At 40.5% G+C, this 26,619-nt stretch overlaps 1 protein-coding gene across 3 annotated transcripts in view; it reads right to left on the bottom strand.

The window, feature by feature from the left end:
- GRIP1 (glutamate receptor interacting protein 1) overlaps window positions 1-26,619 on the bottom strand; it is a 511,398-nt gene that overhangs the window by 14,127 nt on the left and 470,652 nt on the right. For 2 of the 3 annotated variants that reach the window (XM_024208047.3, XM_029910842.1), the window contains 7 exons: window positions 26,154-26,299; window positions 17,918-18,062; window positions 16,043-16,182; window positions 15,685-15,870; window positions 9,044-9,200; window positions 3,420-3,531; window positions 570-803 (listed from right to left, as the gene is read on the bottom strand). In XM_024208047.3, coding sequence (XP_024063815.2) covers window positions 570-803; window positions 3,420-3,531; window positions 9,044-9,200; window positions 15,685-15,870; window positions 16,043-16,182; window positions 17,918-18,062; window positions 26,154-26,299 — 1,120 coding nt within the window. Of the gene's footprint in view, window positions 1-569; window positions 804-3,243; window positions 3,289-3,419; window positions 3,532-9,043; window positions 9,201-15,684; window positions 15,871-16,042; window positions 16,183-17,917; window positions 18,063-26,153; window positions 26,300-26,619 lie in introns of all 3 variants that reach the window. The other variant, XM_024208049.3, reaches the window with a different exon arrangement.

Raw genomic sequence — 26,619 nt, forward strand, 5'->3', positions numbered from 1 at the left:
TATTTCCTAGACTGACGATTATTTTATCCCTCTCACAGAAAAGGGATCCCAATGTGTTGAGTGGCAACTGTGAATGTTTAACATCTGTCCTATAGATTTCAAGTTGGTCTATCAAATACATGGTAGCCTATGTTAATTTGAAGAAGGAAACAACTAAAGTAATGTAATATGTTGCAAAGCAACTATGCGAGCCACAAGCCATTGTGCATAGTTTTCTAAAGAAATATCTTTTCTGCAAATTAAACTTTGTTGTCTTAATAAATACATTATGCAGAGATGAATTATCACTGTTGTCAAATCAAATTATTAGCAGATTCTCCTTGGAAAAGAGCAGTATCCACTGAGGATATGCTTTAAAAGCAAACAGCAAATGACAATGCATCTTACTCTATTTGTTCCCCCATAAGAATATATCATTAGTGTGTTTGCAAGAAATAATATACACAGCCCCAAAAGCCTGTCTATGGGACTATTATGAAAAGTACTTAATATATCACACATAATTAGATTCCCTATGCTGCATGCATTAATCCAAAGCAAGGATTACTGCTAAAATAAAAATTACAGACCTTGTGTAACTCAACGGGCGTTGGTGACATGATTTCTTTCATTTCTTGTTTAATTTTTCTCAAAACCACAGACTTTCTCCCCACGTCTGATGGCAGCGTGTTACTGCGGGCAGCCTGGCTGTAATGTGGCCTCACATTGCTTCTTTCCTGGAAACTGGCTTGTCTTCCCAGTTGGCTGCGAGGCTGTGGATTTTCATGATTCAAGCTCATTGTACTTCCTGACATAATTGTTGCCTACAGCATTAACAAACAGTTTTTTTTTTTTAAATTATAACTTGGATTAAAGAAAGGGTTACTTCATAACACTAGGCACAATTCTCTAATCTCTTGTCAAAACAAAACCACTTCAGGGCACAGTAAAAGGCAGGAGGATAGACATACAAACCGGTTGTAAATCACTAAAAAAAGCCCAACCGTGAGCGAAAGGTTTTCAGATGATATTTTAAACCAAAATGCCAAAGAAAGCATTAAAATTGCTATTTTTATGAAGTCAAACGCCCTGAACAGTACAACTGTTTACTTACACTGAGGTTATTTTTAAAATGAAATGACAGCCAAATTCTGGAACATTAGCTTTCCCTAGAACTTGAACAAAAGAAGGCATTTACTATAGTGGCATATGCCGATTTCAAGGAAAAATACTTGAACCAGCAAAGTGTGAAGGCAACCCTAGAACCAGCACTGCCTTTGATGGTGACTAGACACTGCCACAGAACAGCAGATCATTTAGAGTAGCTGCTTGAGAAGAACCCGAATATAATAATGATGCTGTAGCAGTAACTTTCTGAAGTACCACCGGCATATGTGAAGAGATACAAAGCTCTGTCTCTTGCATCAATTTCATTCTCCCAGGAACAGGACCTTTCTCATTGGTAATATTGCTGTGGATGCAAAGAGTGAAAACCTGGATCCACTAAAGTCAAAGGCAAAACTCCCACTTCATCCCCAGGGTAGAATAGCTTAATGCCGACAAATATCAATATAGAGGAGGAATTGTTTCCTCTGTGTTGTGGAATGTAAAAATCTAATCAGATGCCCTTAAACATTCAGTTTTACTTTCTGCAAGCACTGGGGGTAAAGGTTGTAACCACTGCCACGGCAGGGATTTTGATGAGGAAGGGAGTCTCCTCTTAGATTGGGGAAGAAGCAGCAGAAAGGTCACAACTCAAGGGGACAGAGGATGCAGACAGCCCTTCCCAAATATGGGAATGGAGAAGAAAATCAGATACGTTTTTGATTAGAACCACTGGTTCTGGTGATGGATTCGGTGCTGCCCATGTTCCCGTCAGCACCAGCACTGCCTTAATTATGTGACAGTACTATGGTTGTAACAGCTTCCCAACACATTAAGTGTGACTTATGATGCTCCCTTGTGAAACAGCAGCTGCAAGAGGACTTGATAAAGTGTATTTCACCTTGCTGTTTGGCTGAAGACCTTGAAATGAGCAATGAGAAGGGAGTCCTAATGAAGGAAGTAGGGATGATACTTTAAAAACAGACACAGCCCATTTTAGCCTTCTGATGCAAAAAGACATCTTGTCATCCATTGGGAATACTACTTCTATAATCTTATGTGGACAGATGTCTGTTCAGAATTGTGCTGGTCATACAATTACATATAGTGATAGCAGTAAAGCACTCAACCACAGTTTTGATTTTTAATTTTTAAACTCATAAATTGATGGTAAAAACTGTAAGAACGTCAATTTGTTGAAATATCCATTTCGGTTATCTATTTCCATACCCTTTTACTGTGCTCTGAATAATGAAAATCACAAGAGAACCCCGTGGTACCATGCCATAGATAACCACAGAATTAAACTAAACCGACATTAACTTTTCTCTTAATTTCTCTGTCTTGCAATTACAAGTATTTCAGAATCACATTAAAGTAACCGTACATGCAATACGGAAGCCATAAATCTGAGCATGTACAATCATTTAGAACTGCAAAAGTTTCACCTAGTTATGCCATTCACATTCCTTGTGGTTGCTAAGAGACTTCATATGACATAAAAATGAAAATGAGATTTTGCCAGTTTTGGAGCTCAGGAAATTGAAAAGAACATAAAAGAACATATTTTTAGGATTTTCCATTTGACAGTTTTAAAACTGTCAGTATATTTTTAATAGTTCTGATTAAAGAACTTACAGAAAATGTATTAAAAATGCACAGTTATTGTTTCCTCCTACCTCCCCCAAAATCATCTGATACAAAGTTATAATGGAGTTCAGGTTTGCAATTAACTTCAGGATGCAATGTGAAAATTTGTTGTATACAACAACTTTTCGTTACTGTGAACATTTCTTGTGCTGTTTTTGTTCACAAGGTGACAGATTCCTGTTAAAAACATTTTAGATGATGTTTTTCTTTTATGTTCATCTTAATCAAAGTAGTTTACAGACCAGAGGCAAATTATAACATGCCAAGAAAAACTTCATGAAGCGGCTCTAAGGAGGGGGATGCACCGCTGCTGGAAAATTCTGGCCACTTAAAAATTCTGCACAAAATGCTGCATGTGTTAGCAGAGCGCACAACAGAAGCTACAAGACAGGAAGCTTTTGGGTGATCATGTTTATCTACTTTCAACTGCGTAATATAACAGAAAATAGCTTTATTTGGGGTAGGGGAGGCAGCTGCACAAGCAAAAATATAAACATAAAGGGTAGGTACCAAGAGAGTCATGTTTCTCAAATACAGACGCCTGTCAGCCTTGTCCTGTGGAAAGGGGTTAAAGCTTTTAAATGAATTGGTGTGATTAATGCAAATAAAGAAAAAAGAAGAAGAGAACAGAAAATGAATGTAAGACAAACAAAAATGTTACATCTCTATTAGAAAGATTGCACTACCTCAAGTTCCCTCAGAATTCCTGACTGGCCACAGGTCTCTAAATCCTCCAGAGCCTGAGACCAGAAGTTTTCCTCCTGGTCAGTTTCACTGTTGTCGTGGGCACCTGAAAAGCTGGGTTCACAAAGAGAAGTTCAGTCAAATGTACAAACAACACACAGGCTTCACTTTGCAGTGCATTAGTCAGACAAGTGTCTTGTCACACACAGCAGCTACAACAACAGAATGTCAGTGTTATGCTGAGAGATACCAGTGACTGCTTGTATCACAAACCTCTGAGATTGGATGTTAATGCACCTTTCAATGAACATAACTGTCAGGAAAAGTTAAACCGAAACCCCCTTACTTAAGACAAAAGGGGCTTGTGAATCTGCCCAGGAGTTTGGACTGAGTGGTGGAGGGCTTTTGCTGAGCATTTTTTGGGGGACGGGGGGGGGGGGAGGGAGGACGGACGGGGGACAGACATCTACTCTGCTTTGTGGACCTGATCTGTGAGACTTGGTGTTTTCAAGCCCACCCTTGAACGTCCACACTGCATTGTAAACCTGGACTTACAATTGCTAGAACCAGATCTCACAGCTGTGCTAAAGCATCCCTACTGCGCTACCCAGACCTTCAGACTTGGGTCTGTGGCTTGAGCTACGTCAACATTGCAAAATGACAGAGCTTAGACATGAGTCACAGTGGGACTTGGATTCTGACCCACCCTCTTAACAGGGTCCCAGGACCTGGGGTCTTAAGTGCTTGCTGACCTGAGCAGACTGATTTCTGTGTGGACAGAAGGGGAGCTTGGGCTCAAATATAAGTCAGAGCTCAGGCTTAGTGTGCAGTGTAGACACACACAAAAGAGAAGGGGGGACACACAAAAGAGAGAGAGCAGCAGAGGCAAAAAGCAAGGAAGCCAAGTAGGAGCCTGTCAGCACATTGTGACCCTGGAAAAAGCTAGAGAGAACTTTTGGGTCTGGTGTTGGGTAAAGAGGCTTGGGGCTGTCAGTTAAGAAACTGCTCCTTTTATTCTTGGTTCCTCCTACGTTCAGAGAAACAGGACTTTGTACATTCCTTGAAAATAAACAAGATGACTGCACCAGAAAGAATACTAGACTCCATCCATTAATACTTCCAACTGGAACATCCCCAGGGCTCTGAACGCTGACTAGCTGTTTAGATTAAAAAGGGGAAGCATTATAATAAGAATGTGAGAGTAGGTAGGATACAAAAAGTAGGTGATAGCCAGTCTCCCATACACGGGCAATTACTAGCAGCTGACTGGTTGCAGAAGAGGTGGATTTTGAGCAGTGTTTTATAAGGGGAATGAGAAGTAGATTTTCTAAGAACAATCTAATGTAAATTTCCTTCTGTAATAATTGGGACATCTTAATGAAAGTTAGTGAACCAGGCATCATTACAGTTCATAGCTGATCAGTGCAATGAAATACTTGTAATTAGGCTTTTCCACCCACACATTTCCCTTGTGGTATGCAAAGAGGGCCCTCCAGTCTGCAAATAATGTCTCGCAAACTTATCTAGTCCAAGAAGAAATCCTGACACTTTCAGCTGTCTCCTTCATTCTATGCTACATTTATCATAATCAATTTAACCCCATCCCTGCCTCCATCAGAGCAACTGCTGCAATTGCTGTATGCAAACCACAGCCTGCAGGGTATAGATTCTCTTTCAGGACTTCAATGCTATTTCACAGACTTACGGCTTGATCCAGAAAAGTGCTTCAGCATGTGCTTAAGCCCCAATGAAGTCTATTCCCAGGACCATTCTTATTGTTAAGGATTTATGCTTTGTTTCATAAAAGTGCTGAAGTCTTGTTACCAACTTTCTCCTGCAAGATTTTGCTAACAGTGACACGTAGGAGAGTGGGCCAGTAAGAGAGTTTTGATAAAAACAACCAATTTACTGCAGAAACACAATACAGAATGACACCAGCATAGCATTTTAAAGGGCTAGCAGTAGGCTGGATGGACAAGAAGCTCGGAAGAAGTGTGCATGTGCACACACACACAGGAAGCACCATTATGGTGGTATTTCTGTGCTTCCTTGATAAATAGCATATTGCTAAACTAGTGTTATTAGTACTCCATTAACATAATAGCGTTTAATGCCACAAACATTATAGCTTGAAATGCTTCACAGATGTGGTATCTTTGCTTCAAGGATGCTTTCTTACAACCACCATCAGTTAGGCAGATTGTGGTTGGCCATTTCAAGCAAATGTGTCTCCTTTCACAATGTCTTTCCATAGAGCGCCAGTGTCTGTTCTAAGATATTGTTCAGCACTGGTGAGGATATCTGCTCAGATACAGATGCAGTTACTCCCAGGTAACACCGAAAGGCCTTTTCAAATGCTGTTTCAGAAAAGTCTTTGAGTTTAAAAATTGGCTTTTTCTACCATTCTGAGTACTTGCGTTTAATTACCAGCACTGATTTCAAACAGCCAAATATATCCAATATAGTATCTTACTAATACAATATATGTAATCCATATCTAACCCAGTATTTTACTAGTGCAGTGAGTCCTGACCTTTTTTGACTTGAGCCCCCATTGCATAGATCAGTGTCTGAACTCCCCTACTGCTGGGTCTCAGTGCCATTCCCTGCCTGGAGCATTTGCTGTGTTTTGCCTGTTTTCTCCCCATTACTCTCTCTACTGTCACTTTTTGTCTTTGCTTTCTCTTATTCTGCTTTTTATTTCAATCATTTCTCTCCTTTTTTCTGGTTTCACTCGCTATTGTTCAGTCTGGGGTTTGCTCTTTTTCCTTCCCCTTCCACCACCTCTTTCCTCTAGTTCTCACCCTCTCTCTCGCCATGCTCCCTTAGCTACCTCCCTGGTCTTTCCGCTGTAGTTTACTCTGAATGGTTTCCTTGACTTGCCCCTAATGCTCCCACTTCTTTCAGTTGCCACGTGTTCTCTCTCCTCTCTGCAGCTGCACCACACAACACAAAGCAGGCAGAAAAAAGTACTTTTTAGTGTTACTCAGGGGAGGGACAAAGAACTTAGCTGGAGGCAGTGGCAGAAAGAGGCTAGAGCCCTATCCTTTGCTCTGATTGGCTGGAAAGGATGGGCAAGTCCCTCAGAAGAATCTGGCGCTCCATTTAGGAATCCCATCAGTAGTGGTATAGTCCATCTTCTAGATACTGTCTTCAGATAATCTTTATTTTTATTTGTGCTGCATGTCTCAGAGGATTTTCACATTGGTAAATAGGAAATAGCTTTTGTATGAAGCATAGTTCTATTGATTTTGCCTTTAAAGGACAGCTGGAAAATATGATGTTTATTTTCAACAAATTATATGATATTTTTTATTACCCAGATTCCTTGTTGATATCTGATGAAATTTTTTAGCCTGGTATTTAACTGGTCCCCAAACAGTAGATTTATCAAACCCACGATTATATCTGGTCCGAGAAATAAAGGATGAGTTTGAACGGAGGCTAAATGTGCTTCTTTTGGTAAAACAAAGCTATTAATTTAAAAACAACTGGGAGCATATAGCAAGGACGGATGGATTCCTTTACTAAATTTTTTACACTAGTAATCTCAGTAGTCAGTGTCCAAGAAGTCTGGTCTTCTGTTTGCTCACACATCACAGTAGAGTCAATGTCTTGCTTTTTCACTTTTTCAGCACACTAATATGGAATTAACTGTCTGTGAAGAATTAAAATCCCTTCACCAACAGGACTGGATGTTTTACTACCTGGCTGGTAGAAGGGTGAAGAAAGGTATTTCCATAATTTAATGCCATTTTTCACATATCTTCCAAGAGCAGAGATTTTATGGAAAGGATTAGATGCCATCAGTTTGAATGGATGGGTCATGAGATGTGATGGTTGTAGGGCCTTGCCCCAAATCTAGGCCTTGCAGTAAGAAATCTAGAAGAGCTGGCATGCCTGTTTTCCTGGGCTTGTTCTATCTCTCTTGAACCAACAGGAGGACTTTGTCCAAACTCTTGCTCGGTCCAGGAGGGTAAAAGGCCTGCATGAGGCTATGAGAATCTCTATTACTTTGGATGAGTATCCTTTCTTGTTTAGGCCTTGCCACTCAGGATGTCAGGCTCAGGTAGTCTGCATTGGGATGAGAAGTGTGCTCTGGAAGATCCTGTCACCTAGGTAGAAGCAGCTAAGACCTCTGCAACAGTTCCACTAAGACTGAGGGCTACAGCCTTTGGAGTGATAAGCATTTCTGTTCTTTCCTCCTTTTGTATTCACACTTCCCAGTAGTTGAAGATGGAGGAAAGCCTAGAGTTGCTAATTCATCTGCTCCCAGTGATTCTTGGTTCTCTTTCCTTGTGAAGAGAAGGCTTCACATTTCAGCTGGATGTGTGTAGGTCCACCTGAAGCTGGCCTAGCTCACTGGATATTAGCTGGATTACTACTGGGTTCAGGGACCATTCCAAAAATGGTTTATCTAATGGTTTAGCTAGTTTGCTTTTATGCTCAGTGTGGACTTCCCTGGTGGAGACTACCAGGAAAGAATCTGCATCATACCACTGTTTAGACTTAAGCTTCTTGTGTGTCCTTGCTGTTTTATTTGTTGTACTGAACCAAGCCATGCTCATTCCTCAGATAATCCTGGAAGTCCCAAAGAACCAGCGTTCTTGCTGTCATCTCTAGGGAGTTGATGCTGTGTCACCTTTCTGACCTTGACCACATTTCCTGTGTACTGTTTTGCCCAGGTGTGCTACCCAATCTGAAGGGTTGACATTTGTGGTCAGGACTTGGAGTCTAGATTATAAAGGGAGAATCCTACTGTTATGTGAGTACCATGCCTTCTCCAGCTGAGGGACTGAACCTCTTTGGATAGTATGTTCCCCTTCTGTTATATCTCCTGCGTGGAATGGTTCCAGAGTGCCTGGAACTTTCATACGCCCTGAACTATGAAGTAATCTCTATGTATGAGACCAGAAGACCTAGGTGTTGCAGGTAAAGATGGATGGATAATGCTCTGTTCTGTGACACCATAGAGACCAGTGTCTGGATCTTGTTAAACTTTTCCTGAATTGAGAAGACTCTAGCTTTCCTTGTGTCCTTCTCAAGTCCTAGGAGAAAAAATCCTTTGAGGAGAGATAAGGGAATGCTTCTTTAATGAACCTATGTGCCTGAAGTACGGAGAGTGTCCTCTGGACAACTTTCTGCAACATCCCTGGGACAGCGTTCTGTATGTCATTTAAGAATGGGCATTTTTGAGTCCTTAGATTGAACCCCAGGAATGAAGGAGCTGATAGAACTTCTTGTTTCTTTTCCTGTTTTTGGCTTTTTTGGTTGCCTCCTGGAGGGGGAGGGTGGCTTCTTTTCTACCATCTGAAGCCTACCAAGGGAAAAGCACCTCAAGGGTTTTTTTTCTTTGACATTAACACCTAATGCTATGTCTTTTATGCACAGAAACTCATGTTACTTACAAGCCTTGCTTTCAGCTTCGTAGCCTTGCATTAATGTTACTGATCTATCCTTATAAATCTCATGCAGCATGAAGTGGCATCTTAGAAAGGAGAAGCTGAAAAGCTGGGTTATTAAAGGTATTTTCATTCAAGAAGATCAGTGCTAATTTTTTAAAGAAAAATCACTGCAATTTTGCTGCAGTTGTAAATCTCATATTACAACTTAGCATGTGACTTACCCACTTGCTGTTGGTCTGTCCCATTCATCATCACTCAGTCCTGTGTCATGAAATGGGTGGTTTCGTGGTCTACTGGGAGGGGACAAATTGTCTCTTTGCTTAGGACTCCTCCATTCATATGCATTGAAGTTGTATCCTGAAGCCTGATAGGTGGGACCTAAAAAGTTAATCATATACGTTGGACTCTGTAGATGTTCAAATAACTGAAAATGCATATGTTTAATAGGCAGATGTTCAAAAACTTGTACCCATAATTTGTGGGCATACAACTGCCGGTAATTTTTTGTGGGTACAATTAGATACTTAGATGTCTAAGCTGTACTCACAATTAATTGTGAGCAAAAAGAGAGGTCCCTTAAAACCAGATGTTAAATACCCGCAATACAAATGAAGCTGATTGTCCTAGATTGTGTCTCTGCCCCCTGCCCCCCGCCCACTCCAGGGCTGTTCATCTAGTATCTTTGATAAGTATCACTTTTTCTTGAATTTTCAAGAAAAACAGGAAAAAAGAGGCAATGGAGTTTAAATGTAAAAAAGTGAAAAGTCAACAGCAGCGCTGCCTGAATCAACCTAAGAAGATTATATTGTTTTTCGGTTTTACATGTTTCATATTTTAAGGTCTCCTTAAAAGCACTTTAAATTAACCAGATCCTAGTGATAGTCAAAGTGGCAGCCCTTATGCATTCAGCTCCAGTTCACACAGAGACTTGGCCAGCAGCCATATCACCTTGTGCTGTGATCCTGTCATATCTGAAAATGTAAGCTGGATTGGATGGACTTGGTACTTGGATGGGAGCCTCCCAAAAGAACACCTACGTGCTATATGAAGCAGTATTAGGGATTCAATAGCTGACACTCTTCTCAGTCAGTACTGGACCAACGTTCCAGCATAGCATTACGGGGCACTGTGCTGCTAAAGGGGTTACAGTCCTTATACAATGTGATCTCATGGTAGTTTTGATACAAGTAGAGGGGCTAACCTCATTGTCCTGGCCAAATTCTATCTCAGGTTAATTACATTCTGCCTATCTAAATTCCCCCCCAGTTTCCACCACTTAAAATTCCCCTGCATTTGGAATAAGGTATTCATTACTTCCTGTCCTTAGGTGATATCTGTACTGTTGTGCCTCATTAAACTATTATTCCATTTCATTGGTGGAGGAAGTGTTCCCTGTATACAGTCTGTGACCTAGTTGAAGACTGGAAAGTGCTTTGGAATCTTCTGGGAGGAAAGACCCTATAAAAATGTCTGTTCATTCTAACTATAACTTGACTTATTGAAGGGGGAAATAAAGATTGAATCTGAACCTCAGGATTAACCGTACTTTTTTGTACAGTTTTCTACCAAAGGACCATTAACTTCCAGGTAGGAAGCCAACAGCAATAAGCAGAACTGACCTGCCCCAGTTAAAGATCTTATTCTAAGAATGGCACCTCTACCCAAAAATGTTCTGTCCTAAAAGGCTAGAATGCTACCAGCTGGGCCATATTGACAGCTATTGTCTCTGCTGATGGCTGGGCTGAGCATTCTTTGTAATCCTGCAGGTTAGCACTATTTTAGGTTCAGGAACTATTTACAGTTACAATATTTCATTATTTTGGTCTGATAGAAGCAGAAATATGAGCGGTGTGTCTGTAAGAAGCCATGTGTGTGATGCATGTGCAGTTTACTGTCAAACTAAATTACAGCTGCATGGTGAACATTCTGCTCTCCATCAGGGAAATGAAATGGCAGCAGTACAGTGCATTCTGGCACACTGTCAAACTAACCTGCTTGTTTCCCTGGACTGAAATAGAACAGCACAAAATCTTGCTGCTTATAGTACAACCTGTCATGCCTCTGAACATGATTTTAACCTCACAGCTCAATTGGATAGAAAATCTAGTCAAAATAAATATCTAAGCAGGTTCAGTTAATTTTTTAAATTAGATCATTAAGGATTAAATTTAAAACAAAAAAACCAGAGCCATTCAGATTTATAGCTGCGGTTGCATTTTACGACTATTTCTGCTTTGCATTAATAAAGGACCTTCCAGCTCAGAAGCTCAAAGTACTTTACAAACAATGAATTTAACCTCACAATACCGTTAAGAGGTAGATCAGTATTACAATCCCCATTAAACATATATGGGAAATCAAGACATAAAAAGGTGAAGTGTCTTGGTGGTCAAGTGATTTATCAAAGATCACATAAGAAATTTATGGTAGAGTTAAGAATAGAACCCAGCCTTTCTGAGGGTATGTCTACATTGTAATTAGACACCCACGACTGATCTGTGCCAACTGACTCGGGCTCACAGGGCTCAGGTTAAGGGGCTGTTTAATTGTGGTGTAGATGTTTGCTCGGGCTGCAGCTTGAGCTCTGGGACCCTCCCACTTCACAGGGTCTCCGAGCCCGAACATCTACACTGCAATTAAACAGCCCCTTAGCCCGAGCCAGCTGGGTCGGGCCAGCTACGGGTGTCTAATTGCAGTGTAGACATAACCTAAGTGCCAAGTGTGTGATTTAACCATTAGACCAACCTTCTTAAATCTAGCGTAATATGCTCAGGATTGGCAGGGATCTCTGAACAGTGCATGATGTTACAGTAAACACTCTGGCACCAATTCTCCACTGAATCTGAGCTCGGTGGGGACACAGCGGAGACTGGTGGCACAGGGAACACACTGCGCTCTGAGTGCAAGTTAGGGCTACACAAAGGCAGGCCTCACATATGCCTCTGAAATAAGGTCCCCAAAGAACTTTAAACCAGTGGAGGATCAGAAATGGCACAGCTCCGTTCCACCAGGTCCCTTCCCTTCCTTGCCCTACCCGCATGCATCCTCAGACAGCCCCTGACACACTCCTGGCCTCACCTCTTGATAAGGGTTGGGAAGACTGCCTTGCGTCCATTTACACCAATGGAAAATTTTCCTTGCACAAGGGTATTTCTCCACTGGCCATCTCCAGACACTTGAGGTTTATCGTGTGCTGCTTGTGCAGTCTAGAGTATTCAGTCCTGCATGTGCTGGAATGTCTTAACATTATTTCAGTGAAACTTTTCTTATTTAATTTAATGTGGGCTGCATTCCAAATGACCCAACACATCCCTACACCATCTAAGGAATTGTGGTGATGAACACCTGGTACAGTAGATTCTAATAACAATCCTTGATATTAAGCAACTTCCAGTTAATGTCAACATTGTGCTGGGAACCAGTCCCCTCCCATTAATATCAATGTTAATGGGATTTGGATATTGGCAATGGCATACCACGTATTAGCGATTTGATTTTTTTTTTTTAAAGAAAGGCCCCACCTGCAGGCAGGTTTGTGAGGCTGCAGGCAGGGAAGGAAGTGCTGGGATGTGCCTTCCCTGGGGGCAGCCCCACAAACCTACCTGCAGCCAGTGCTCAGTCTGTCCCAGCACTTCCTTCTGGGGCAGCAGCCTGGCAAATCTGCCTGCGCACAGAGACCACACAGGAGGTAAGGGGCTGTGCACTGTGGACAGGGCAGTAGCGGGGAGTAAGGCTCCAGCCCAGATGTCAGAGCTGCATCGTACCTCTCTCCGAACTCTCCAGTCTGCAACCTGCTGGGGGTGGGGTCGGGTGGGGGAGACTGCATACAGGGTAGGAAGCAAGGCCCAAACCCTAGAGAGCACAGGGCAAGATCCAGTTCAGCCCTATGGACCCCCAGTGGCCCCACTCACTGTAAAGAGCTGCAGTCGCCCTCCCTGCTGCTGTCCTGCCTGCAGGCAGGTTTGCAGGGCTGCAGTCAGGAACAACATGTCCAAGCACTTCCTTCCCTGGCTGCTGCCTCCCAAACCTGCCTTCTGCTTATTAGCAACTGCTGGGTAATGGCAACATTTTGCTGGCAACCAAGAAGTTGCTAATAAGCAGAATCTACTGTATTATTGAGCCATGAGTGAAACCACATGTGTCTGTTTGGTGCACTGCACTGACCTTTTACATTTTCCTTTTTAACCCCTGTACAAGGAACTTTTCCACACACACTTTTGCTGGAGAAGCTCTCTTTTGTTGAGAAGCTCTGTTTATCGGTGACCAATACACAGGAGCAGTTCACTTCCTTGAATCTGTCTGGAATCACCTCCCTCAAAACAGTGTAGCTATGGAGTTACTCCGTTACTCTTTTGGCTGAATGTCCGGCATTAATGCACCCAGATGCTGTTCAGGACAAGGGTTTTGCTTGTGAGAGCTTGTGTGTTATGGATTACTATGTAGGGAATGCTCTGGCTACCCCATGCTGGCACATTAGCCAATGGTCCTAAATATAGTGTCAATCCATCTGCGGGGAGAAACACTGCCACCAGCCCTAAATCAGTATAACAAATAAGAGAAAACATTTTCTGGTGGTGCTACAAGAAGGTTTCCAAGACTCCTGAATTTGCTTAGTTTATATTTATGCCAAGAAAGGTTGGAAAGGGAGCCAAACTCAGAAGTGACAGGTCAGGCAAGAATAGAATTTAATGCAGAAGGGGGAGGGGGGGATTTTAGTACCAAGACAAGAGAATATTCATAGTAAGACACAACTTGATAACTACTCAGGCAGTTTAAGAGACATGAGATATACTGATGCAAGAATGGGACAGTATTTTTAAGGCAGATGGAGGAGATTTGTTCGCAGTTATTAGGTTAAGAAGGTGAATCATATATAGTTGTCGATCTGCCTCTTGACAATAGGATGACCAGACAGCAAATGTGAAAAATCGGGAAGGGGGGAGGGGGTAATAGGATCCTATATAAGAAAAAGACCCAAAAATCAGGACTGTCCCTATTAAATTGGGACATCTGGTCACCCTATTTGACAAGGATATAATCACTGTGGCAACATGAGTCCCCCTTTCACAGGTGACAAGCATTCTCCTAGTACTGACAAGTCTAATCAGGGAATTGTTGCGATTCTTTCATTTAATCCATCTCCGGAACCATTTTTGGCAATCTCAGCAGAGAGGACAAGGCCTCTTGGTCATGGAGTCTGAACTAAGCTCTCGTCTTCCTTCAGGACTAAATCTGAGCACATTGGTGGGGCAGCGTAGGGAAGTTTACACTGTCACTGCCTGCTCTGAACCTGTTCTGTAAGTAAAAAGAGGATTCACTCCAGATCAATTCAAACAGGAAACAGAGTTGTCAATCTAGCAACTTTCATAGACTATATTCCCTTAAAATTATCAGAAAACTAAAGAAAATATAAAATTTATTCTGTTAATCAGATCAAAGTGGTGGTGGTGGTGGGGAGCAGAAAGAGGGAGGGGAAAGATACAAATGGGTCAAATTAATCTCTGCAGTAACTCCAGTGAAGTCAATTTAATGTCTCAGCTCCAGTATGAGAATCATATTTTAGGCCAAAGAAAATGTAAATATAATGATAAATTAACCCCAAAACACAGAAAAGAGGGATTATGATCTAATGCTGAGAGACCCTTTTGTACAACAGAGAGTTACTGCCAGGATATGCACAATAAGACCAAAAAATACTTAAAAACTAAATAAAAAAAAACCAGCAATCAATAGTGACACCAGCTACTTCTTGCTCTAATATTATTAGACAGGCTTTAAAGGAAGATTGTCAGAGAGAAAATGACAAGTGCTTCATTGAACCAGACATATATTAATTATATATAAGCAGTTAAAGTAATCACAAAGAATTTCAGTCTATCAAGGCAATGTATTGGGCCAAGGTCTGTCCCAATTCTCTGTATGGGGGTAAAACACAGCAGAGCAACTGATCTGACTGCCCATGCCCCAGAAAGTCTTGACAGAAATGTAAAGATGAAGACACAACTGAACAATTTAATGAAATCAGGAGGAGGAAGAAAAATCTCTCTGGGTTAGGTGATCTGTCTGTGTAAAGATGTACTGTGCACACCAGTGGTAGTACAGAAATAATAATTTAAAAGACAGTCAAAGAAAACATATGAAGATGTTTGGAAGCTTCTTTGTTCTTTTGTAATTCAGAGTAATAAAGAACTGCCTACATTTTCTATAGCCTAAAAAACTTACGTCTTATCTTACATACTTAACGTGAATTATTTAAAAAGTACTATTAAATAAACAGTCAAATCTAGCTAAAGAAGTTTGAAGGTAATAAGAAGCCTGTTATTTCTTTAATTTAATAATCTCTTTAAACACAGTGATTACTTTGAGGGCTAAAAGTTTGAGTCTAATGTCATGGGAATGAAGAAGAAACAAAAGAGTAACAAATCACTGAATGATCTCTCGTGTCCCCCTTCAGCAGTTTACAATAAATCTTCATTGTAGTCATCTTAAAAACCAATGAGAATGGGCCTCAGATACTCAATGTGTTCTGTGCCTTGTATTAATCTAATCTTGAAGGATAAGCTCATTTAGTGTGGATGAACTATGGATTGGGCCATTCAGACATTTGTAAAGCTAATGCAAGTCTGTTAATATATTGATAAATGCCTCATAACCCATCACAATGTTATGAAAGAATGAACTCAAGGCCACCTGAGTGTAAGAAATAACACCAGATACCAAGGGGTGTGCTCGTAATGAGACGTGCACACTGTGAAGTACAAAGTTGAAAGTTGGCGGGTAGGATTTTCTCTAATGTGGAGAACTGTGATTCAGACATCTAATCACTTCTGTGTTAAGTGGTGGTCGAAACTGTTGCTTGTACCTTGGCTTCCAAAGCTGGTATCAATACCAGAACCATCCCATGATTCTACTGCGCTGTCCACACTTGGAACTGTAGTAGAATAAATGTCCGAGAGTTTGCTTGGTTTCTGTGTAGAAGAGGTTTCATCTTCAGCATCACTCAGCTCACTTAAGTGACCAGAGATGGAAAATTTCTTGGGGCTTGCAGCTAAATAGGGTTTAAAAACAAACATGATTATAGCCTCTTTGCAACCTAAAAAGATACTTCCCCTCCCTTTCATTATGGACAAGAAATTTCCCCTGGCACATACATGTTCAAATGTTTAAGGTGTAGAAATACACTGGTTCAAGAGCATAAATGTGACTCTAGCCATACTCACCATCTGTCTGCTTCTTGATTTTCAAGGTGACAGTCTCTCCTGCCATCTGTAACAAATGTATGGCTTCACTCAAAGGTTTTCCTTTCAGACTGCTGCTATTTATTGCTAGGATGCGGTCTCCTATGTGAATTGCACCTGTCCTAAAGCATCAGAAATAAAACACTGAAAAGATCAACAGAAAAAAATAGCAAAGCCAATTTCTTCGCATATTTTGAGACATGCGAGTGTATTTTCAATTGTTTCTTTTAATTTCACATGTAAGGTATTATTACTGGAACTACTTTTAATCAGTACATTTGCCACTAAGGATGTGTAAATTAAGTTACCTCTGCTGCAATGCCAGCAGCAGAGATAATGCACAGCAATGAAGATTTCTGTCTCCTTTGCTGTGGCAAAATGTGGGTGAACTGATCATATAAGGAGCCTGAGTGGTGCTCATTTGTTAAAAAACCTAAAATACTTTAATAACTTTAAAGTAAACTTAATGTTTACAGAAGTACCACTTTGACAGCACTGGAAACTGAAGTCTCATAATCACAGGACAGATACAGCAAGTGCAATGGTAGCCTGAAAAACCACCCACTGTCGCACCAATATGCCTGTTCTGTAGGAATCACCTCAAGAGATGAGAAGATACATTTTGTGTGTCAATGCACCTGGTTCATTCCCCATGTATATATTTGCTTTTCTGGTTCATTCAGTTCTTGGCCTCTCTGTTTAAGATGGCCAGCAAAGGTGTCAGCTGCAATGACTATATGTAGTGGACACCTCCCCATCAGGACCTAAGGGCAAAATTTTGAAAAGTGACCAGTGATTTTGGGTGCCCAACTTGGGACACCTTAAAGGGGCCTGATATTCAGAGTGTGGGTGTTCAGACATTTCTAAAACTCCGGTTCTGTTCAGGTATCTCAAGTTAGGCACCGAAATCACTATTCACTTTTTAAAATCTTGGCCTAAAATCACCTACTCATTTCATACAGGTTCTGAACATCCACAAGATGGTTATGGATTTGAACAGTGTCAAACAAATAATAGCTCCATAAACTATTAATATTGCTCTTACAAAATAGTAAATTTATAACTTGCATTAAAAATAAGTATTACTGGAGACTGGCTTGTTCAATGGATTTATTGCTCATGTAGGTGTGTGTGTGTGTGTATATACATATACATTTTTATTGCTCTGTATATAATACACACACACTTACCTATAGTAACTACCCTTAAACACATGCAAAATTTCCCTGAAATAAATAGATAAGGTAACTTCAATATTTGCATTATTTCCTATACAGCACTTACTGTAGGGAAATGTTTAACATCCTTAATTAATGTTATCTAATGTAATTTCCAAGCTTTTAAGGGTGCCACTACATGTATGTGTAAAAGCACATACACAAATGCAGACTGTGTATTGTATGCATGTACAGTATATATGTATATACACAATCTGTGTGTGCATATATGTGCATTTTATATTTGCGCGCGCACACACACACACACAGTGTCTTTTAGCTATTCCATTGCCATCTTTTCAAAAGGAGTTCATAAAATCTTCATGTGATGGAGGAGTTTGGCTGGCGGAGCTTTCTTAGGTGATTTACAACAAGGTCAGCAATCCTTTTCACTCTAAGAAAATCATGCTGTAGGTTCAATAACATCCTGATAAAATATCCATGATACTGCTGAGCTTGGAAAAATCACAGGAAACATAAAACAACAACAAAGACTGGAAATGGTTAGTTTATCTTTTTTCATAGATGTTGGGAAAATCAACACATTCCTAAGCAAGAAAAAAATCAGCATGTCCATGTGAATGAAGGAAGAAATGAACTTCGTAAATGGAAGTCATATTAATAATTGTTTCCAATTTACCTTTCAGCGAGTCCGCCTTTAGTAAGACTTGAGATGATTATTGGATCAAAGGGCTCTTCAGTACCAGAAATTGTGATCCCAAGTGGACCACCATAACGCTTGAGCTCTACAGTGTAAATAATTGCTCCAGAACTCTCCTGTTCATCTGCAATAAATGCCAAGAGGACGCAATTGGTTTCTTATGAAAGAAGGAATGAAAAGAATAATACATTCAGACAAGTGACCGGAAATCAGACAGAGTATCCTCAAAGGATTACAGTTCAGATATAATTTTTATTCATTATTCCACTGGCTTATTTTATAAAACAAAAATAAGAGAATCGCTAATTTATTTTGCCTTTATGGCCAAAAGCCAGTCCCAATGAAGTAAATGGTGGATCTCCCATTCACTTCAGTGGAACCAGAATTTGATCCTTACGTATTAAAATCTTGATGTGTATGTTTTTTATACAAATGTAATTGGTAGGGAGGAGACACTTTGCTGTGGGGAGGGCCAAGACAATTTTTCTGTTAATTGGAGGAGATAGTAGGGGGGTTAAAACAGGAAGGAGTTGTGAGGAGGGAGAAGTTTGAGGTCTTCACAGTCTTAGTTGACCAAACATTTCCTTGAGTTGAGCAGCTTTTATTCATGTATTTATTTTTAAAAGAAAAATCTGATATTAGGTCAATGTTTTTGAAGGGCATGTTTTGAGTCTCAACTATTGATATAATTAAAAATAATTCCTGGCGTCTATGTATCAACAGACATCAAGCCAAACAATAAATTGACTAGGGTTATTTTCATGAAATCATTTGTACAACATCTTGGTTTTTTGTCTTAGCACACAATAATCATGGAATAAAGAGGAAAATGTTAATGAGTGACCAAAAATGGAGTTCTCTACACGTTACCCAAAAAGTGTCACAGCAAGAGAGCAATCAACTGTAATGCTTATAATTTGTGAGAGGAAATTTTTAAATCTTAAAGGTCAGATTATCCTAAAACCAAAATAACAAATGCTCACTTGCTCTTGTTTATGATATTGGTATTCACCTAGTGTGTTTGGCCTGTCAGGCATGCATTCTCAGATCTGTGGGTAATGACATTTTGAAATGGCTCAGTAGGCGCTGATAACCCTTAAGGTGCATATTCAGCAAACATTACCAGAACTAAACCTTGACAGGCTAGAGTTTTTAAATGTTCTGCTCATTTAAATCATAAAGTTTTAAAATAAAGAAGGAAATATGTGTCATGGCAAAGGTCCATGGAGAGAGTAGCTTTCTTCTAACACTGAACAATGCACTGTGTTAGAATAAGGGAAATGATATTTTCTTTAAAGCTATTCTGTCTCTGCTTTGCTGTAAAGCTACTGTCTAGAATCTTCATTAGTTCCCTTTTACCTAGCTTCCTGCTATAGATTTAAACAAACAATATATGTATCATCAAAGCAAAGCAAAGGCTTGTGTTGAGAGAAGAATTAGTAATGTATTCAGCAAAGAATTACTGCTGGTATATATGTCTTTCATATCTATCATGTACATTTGATTCCTAGCTGGGACACCTGTTAAATGGGTTCTGGCCCCCTCACATCTCCTATTGGATGCATTTTTCTTGCCACCTGATTTCCAGAAAGTCACCATCACGGACAAATAAATAACACCCAAGATCCAGCTGGAAGTGATCAATGGTCATGTGATGAGTTCGCACAAAACTGTTGCCACTTTAACAACAGAAAGGGCTGCAGACTCATTTGCAGAATGTTGGCAAAGTGCTTAGAGATCCCAGGCTTGAAAGAGCTACATAAATGTGGAACTTCAATAAAGAAGATGAACCGTATTGTTAAAACAATAACTAGCAAATGTTGGGTCAAACTGAAAATGCAGTAATTGGTATTTACTGGGTGTTGACAAAATACTGGTATGTCCAGTTATCAATAGTGAGGTGTAGTGCAAGAGTAAGCAGACATTAATCATATGATAACTAGTGTCTGCATCCTACAGAAGGTTTACAACTATTAAGGGATGATAAGAAAGGAGGCCAGTCTATTACCTGTTTGTTTTGCTCAGTTCTACTTAAGAAAATTAATGACAGCAGAACAGATTTAAAATTGCAGCATTACTTATCGTTAATGTTACTTTCAGACAACTTGAGTTCTGACTATTTAACAACATGAAAAGTATATGGCCTGAATTCATAATAATAGCTGGTTTTGCTGCCAAACGGAAGACCTAGATTTGTAAAGACTTTTCAGGGTTGCAGGTTCAGGTCAATAAAGGTGATGACAAACTTCAGGGTGAAAAGTTGGCAGGAAAAAACTAGTATAATTTCTTGGACTCAAGTGCGTATGTTACCCCATGGTAAAGAGGCTGAATCAAATTAGATCTAAACATATTAGGATTTCCTTAAGCTTGGTGAAATTTCCCCTTGTCTCTCACCTACTGATGCAACTTGTATCAAATGCAGAATCAAAGAATTATTACAAGTACTGTAGTGGCTTAATCAATCATAGAATATCTGGGTTGGAAGGGACCTCAGGAGGTCATCTAGTCCAACCCCTTGTTCAAAACAGGGCCAATCCCCAACTAAATCACCCCAGCCAGAGCTTTGTCAAGCCTGACCTTAAAAACCTCTAAGGAAGGAGATTTCACCACCTCCCTAGGTAACCCATTCCAGTGCTTCACCAGCCTCCTAGTGAAAAGGTTTTTCCTAATATCCAACCTAAACCTCCCCCACGGCAACTTGAGACCATTACTCCTTGTTCTGTCATTTACTACCACTGAGAACAGTCTAGATCCATCCTCTTTGGAACCCCCTTTCAGGTAGTTGAAAGCAGCTATCAAATCCCCCCTCATTCTTCTCTTCTGCAGACTAAATAATCCCCATTCCCTCAGCCTCTCCTCATAAGTCATGTGCTCCAGCCTCCTAATCATTTTTGCTGCCTTCCGCTGGATTCTTTCCAATTTTTCCACATCCTTCTTGTAGTGTGGGGCCCAAACCTGGACACAGTACTCCAGATGGGGATTGTTCCTGATTTGAGCAGGGGGTTGGACTAAATGACCTCCTGAGGTCCCTTCCAACCCTGATATTCTATAATTCTATGAGGCCTCACCAATGCCGAATAGAGGGGAATGATACGTCCCTCGATCTGCTGGCAATGCTCCTACTCATACAGCCCAAAATGTCATTAGCCTTCTTGGCAACAAGGGCACACTGTCGACTCATATCCAGCTCCTCGTCCACTGTAACCCCTAGGTCCTTTTCTGCAGAACTGCTGCCTCGCCACTCGGTCCTTAGTCTGTAGCAGTGCATGGGATTCTTCCGTCCTAAGTGCAGGACTCTGCACTTGTCCTCGTTGAACCTCATCAGATTTCTTTTGGCCCAATCCTCTAATTTGTCTATGTCCCTCTGTATCCTATTCCTATCCTCCAGCGTATCTACCACTCCTCCCAGTTTAGTGTCATCTGCAAACTTACTGAGGGTGCAATCCACCCTCCAGATCATTAATGAAGATATTAAACAAAACTGGCCCCAGGACCAACCCTTGGGGCACTTCGCTTGATACCAGCTGCCAACTAGACATGGAGCCATTGATCACTACCCATTGAGCCCGATGATCTAGCCAGCTTTCTATCCACCTTATAGTCCATTCATCCAGCCCATACTTCTTTAACTTGCTGGCAAGAATACTGTTAATGCTGCACTATCTCTGCTATATGTGCTGGTCTCTGTTCTGCAAAGTGATATTCGCTAAATACAGACTGGAGTGTGAAGCAGAAATACAACTGCAGAGCCCTATTAGCATGGATCACTTCACTAGTGACCTCACCACTTGGATTCGCTTTGAGGAGAGTGGCAGAAGGCAGGCAAACATTTTGTTTTGTTTGAAGAAGTAAGGGATAGGAGAAAAGGCAGGATAAAGACAAACAGAAGGGTGAAAGGTTTAAATAAAACTAAGATGAAGGTCTAATAATGCATACAAAGAAAAGAGTAACCAAATGAAAGAGAAAGAGAATGCAAATTGGAAGGAGAAAAACTGTATGGGGAAGAAAGAGTGTAAAAATAATTTGCAAAAATAGATGATTAAAAACAACCTTACAAGGAAGAAGAAGAGAAAAAACAACCCAACAATAACACAGTAATGAAGGATGGAGCAACAGAAGAATTTAAAAATAATCATTAAAAATCTTAGGGCTTGTCTATGCAGCGACATCCAGTAAAGTTAATCTGAATGAACAAAATTCTGAATTTGAAGTGGATGAGTTAAATCGCATTAAAATCCTCTATGAACACCCTTATTCAGAATTAAAAAGAGGCCTTCCAATTCCAACTTTGGTTTAGTTTAGTTCACTTCCAAAATGAATTAAGTTACATTGAAGTAAGGCCACTTTAATTCTGAATAACAGCATCAGCACAGGGATTTAATGAGGTTTAACGAGTCCTTTTCAAATTAACATGTTTAGTTCACTCAGACTATTTTTTCTGGAAGTCCCCATATAGACAAGCTCTCTATGTTACACTGTGGTATAGAAATCATTTTAGAGTGCCCTATGCTTACTCATCTATAAACATCAAGCTTCATTTCTCTTAGGGAACTTCTAATTAATGATCAATTTTATTGAGTTTAAAGGAACACCTTTGTTCCATGCAGCCCTAGTTGAGAGAAAATAATTAAATATTAAATATTAAATTCATTAAGATGGGTATTTTGTTTTACCTTTTGCCACCATTTTTCATAATGTTCCTTTTTGATTTCTTGGGATATTGACTGAAAGCCGCTTTTTAAAATTGTTAATCACAACATATACAGACTGGAACTCATTCACTTTTGTTTTAGTATAATCTACATAGAAAATTATGTTCACTATGTCTACAATCTGTCTCTGTACCTAAATTTGAATAGATTTGGTTACACAGAGTAGATAATAGATTAATTAAAACTTACTAATCATATTTGTTAGTCATGCAGTAAGACAATTTAATTTGTAGATACAATAAATGATTCTTGATTATATTCTAGGTATCATATTAATTTAGTCATAAAATTAAGAAACATTCATTTGCAAAAGTAACTTAGTAAGTAAGGGTCCTATTCAGACTAAAATATACACCATCTACCAGGGCACACAACTCCCAGAAGGCCACATATGCTGCCTCTGAGCAGACCTAGGGTGAAATCTTGGCTTCAATTAAATCAATAGCAAAATTCCTAGATTAGTTCTGGGACAACACCACACCTGAGAGTTGCAGGTAGGAGACAGGATCCAGTGCTGTTATAAATAGAACTAGGCGGGAAACAGTTTTCCTGTCTTGTGAAAATTTTTGAGATTTCAAATATTTTTCCCATTCTGCATCAGGACAAAAGAGAGACCTTACCAGAGAGGGGTGAGAGACAGACTGACCCACCCTAGTCTGGTGGTTAGGGCACTCATCAGGGGTGCGAGAGGCCCAGATTTAAGTTGATGTTCTGAATCAGGCAGTGCAGGGGATTGACCATTGTAATACTGGTTATTCTGGTGTGTCCCCACCCCTTTTGTTGTGACCAGAAATTCCATCCTGGATGCAAGAAATCTCCTCTAGGGAAGTTTTGTTGAAAATGATACATTTTAGTAAACAGTTTTAGTGTCAATGAATCGGCATTTTCTGAAGGAAAAAACATTTTGTCAAAAAATTTCTGACTCGCTCTAGTTTCTGACCTTTAAAAAACACAAGTTACTTGTGCGGGGAGAGTTCTTACACTTCCCATTGTTGAATGGAAACTCCTGCCCCTAATCACCTGCCTACAATGGTTGTGCCTCTCTTCCATTAGCTGTTTCACTGAGCTCTGTAAAGGAGGTGTCAGGTAGGCATCTCTTTGGGCCACATGATCCTTTATTTCCATAACTATCTGACATGAATTAGCCAGGCCAATCCCTCCCCCTCCCACATTAGGATGTCTGAGGATGTACTGAGTATGTTTAACCAGTTCCACATCCTCATGCTTATGAGCCTAATCACCATATATTGTAGGACAGAATTCAGTTTTAGCGATCATTTAGCTCACTGGATCCAAAGTTACTTTTCAAAAATCAATTTCTGCAGGTGCCGCCGGGTTTGCCCTTCATTAATACTGATCAGACCAGAAGTCATTTCTTTGCTGTTTTCAGCAATAGAAAAGAATTTAAGAACTTCCTTGCTGGCATTCAGCTACAGGACAAGAACATTATAGTGTGTGGGGTGCTAGTTTTAGTCAGTTATAACATATAATTTAGATTTAGCTACTTAGATTGCAAGCTGTTGCAACAGGGACCATGTTTTTGTTAGGTGTTTGTACAGTACCTAGCATAATGGGGTCCAGGACTGCGGCTCCCCTGGGTGCTACCAAAATACAAATAATTAATAATAATAACTATAATTGGACTGACCTGCTTTGGCATTAAAATGCCTAGCAGAACTCACTCTACTCTCAACATGATAGGGATTTGCTTCCATGAATATATGATTTGGGAAGTTTGCTGATTTATGGATCTGGATGTGGTAATTGACATAGTGTGCAAAATGGTGTTTGCCCCAATTCGCCCTTAGGGGCTGATCCTTCAATTTGCTAAGCACTCTGTTCCCAATCCAGCAAAGCATTTAAGCACAGGCTTAACTATAAGCGTGTGAGTAGACCTGCTTAAGTCAAATTTACGTGCTTAAAGTTAAGCATGGGTTTAAGTACTTTGCTGGATCAGGGTCATAGGCCTGATCAACAAAGGCACTAAGGCATTGTGTCATGATGCCAAGTGTTGCAATACCTATCTTTTAGGCACCTACAAACTAACAGGAACAACACTGTGATCTACAAAGCCAAGTTAGGAACCTAGGCTCCCTATACAATGGATGGGCAGAGATAGGTACCTATGAACATGATCCACAAAAGCCAGCATGCTAGCTAGGGAGCCGCCTAAGCTAGCCAGCAGGAGATGCCAAGGAAAGGGGTGTGTCCTAAGCCCTCTCCTCTCCTGGGGATGGCGCCTAAGTCCAGAGTGCAGGGAGGCAGCTAGTGTTCCACAGCTGGGGACCCCTCTCCTGAAGTCAGGTGGTTTAGGCGCCTAAGTAATTTCTTGTGAGGATGAGTTAGGTGCCTGCCTCACTCCACACAAAATGGGGGGAAGAAGAGGAACATGAGGTGGTGATGGTAGCACCACCACCACCCACCTTATAACTTTTAGACCAGCGGTTAGAGCACTCCCCTGCTCAGGTTGAACTCCCCGCTCTGCCTGAGGCAGAATGGGTTTGGAACTGGGGTCTCCCATCTCTCAGGAGGGTACTCTAACCACTGGGCTATGGGATAGTCTGACGTGGGATTCCCTCTCTCACTCCTGTTGAGGTTGTTCCACTTTGGCTAAATTATTAAGTAGTTAATGACTTTCCAATGACACTCTCCTGAGAGGTGAGAGACGCCTAGTTCAACCCCTTTCTCCCGCTGAGGCAGAGGGGAATTGAACCTGGATTTCCCACATTGCAGGTGAGTGCTCTAATCATTGGGCTAAAAGTCATACAGTAGGCACCTCTTGCTCTACCACCTCCTCCTCCAGCCAAATTTTGAATGGGACTCAATCTGGTAGGCAGCTTCTGAGTCCCATAGGCGAGACAGGCACTGCTTCACTTATCTTCTCCTGGTTCATGGGTCGCTTTGGGCCTCAGGTGAGAGGTAGGCATCCAGGTGTCTAGAGTGAGGCAGCAGTGTGCATGCCCAGAGGCAAAAACATAGTAATCTAGAGAACTTTTATGCTGAACATTTCAGTGCCAAGTTTAGACGCCTACAGTGTTTGGTGGCAGCCGAGTGGAAGATTTGTGGATCGCAGCAGTGCCTAAAACTGGGATTTAGGTTCCTAAGAACCTTTGTGGATCTGGGCCAGAGTGTTCAGCATCTTGCAGGATCAGACCCTAAATCAGGATTCCACTTTGTGCATCTCCGGTCCTTGGAACAGGGAAGACTTACATGGTCACATAAGGGCAAAATCAACATTATGTGACTGCATCTGAGGGGGAAAGTATCTCCTTGGAATACAGAGTAACTTCTACTACTGCAAAACCCCTGTAAGTAATATAGCCATGGAGACAATTTTAGACGGTATAAAGCCCTGTGTTTACTTTTATTCTGAACATCTTTAACTGACATTAATAAATATAAGCCAAATTTAACACATTTTTTTAACTGCACTCTACAAACACAATAATAATCCTATGCTCTAAAAGACATGAAAGTGCATGTAACTATGTCACCATTCATACCGGAGTTATCTTCATCTTTGCGGATCTTTAGTTTTACAAGGTCCTCACAGTGTTGAAGGATCTGAACAGCATCTTCCATGGAGCAGTTGTCCAGTCGAATGTTATCTATAGCAAGCAGTTTATCACCAAGTTCTAGCGTTCCAGTTCTGTTAACAAATGAACGTTACATGATTAATTAGTAACATATAAATATGCTATTTAAAGTAGTGTTAACTCTCATGTACCATTCAAATGGATTTTTAATTATTTTGAAAAAAAATAATACATCTTTTTCATCTTGGTTTTGGATGACAATCATTAGTTTTAATTAATATTAAAAACATATTATTTATTCCTCCAGTAAACTGATTCAATTGATTTGGAAACTTAACAGACCATAGAACTCTTGTAAGAGAGTTTCTATGTGCACAGAAGTTACATGGGGCACAAGCTGAAGGCAACAGACTTTCCCTGAAAGTTTGAAAGA

Source organism: Terrapene carolina, unplaced genomic scaffold (assembly GCF_002925995.2).
Source record: "Terrapene carolina triunguis isolate 2854851 unplaced genomic scaffold, T_m_triunguis-2.0 Scaffold68, whole genome shotgun sequence".
Taxonomy (NCBI): Eukaryota; Metazoa; Chordata; order Testudines; family Emydidae; genus Terrapene; species Terrapene triunguis.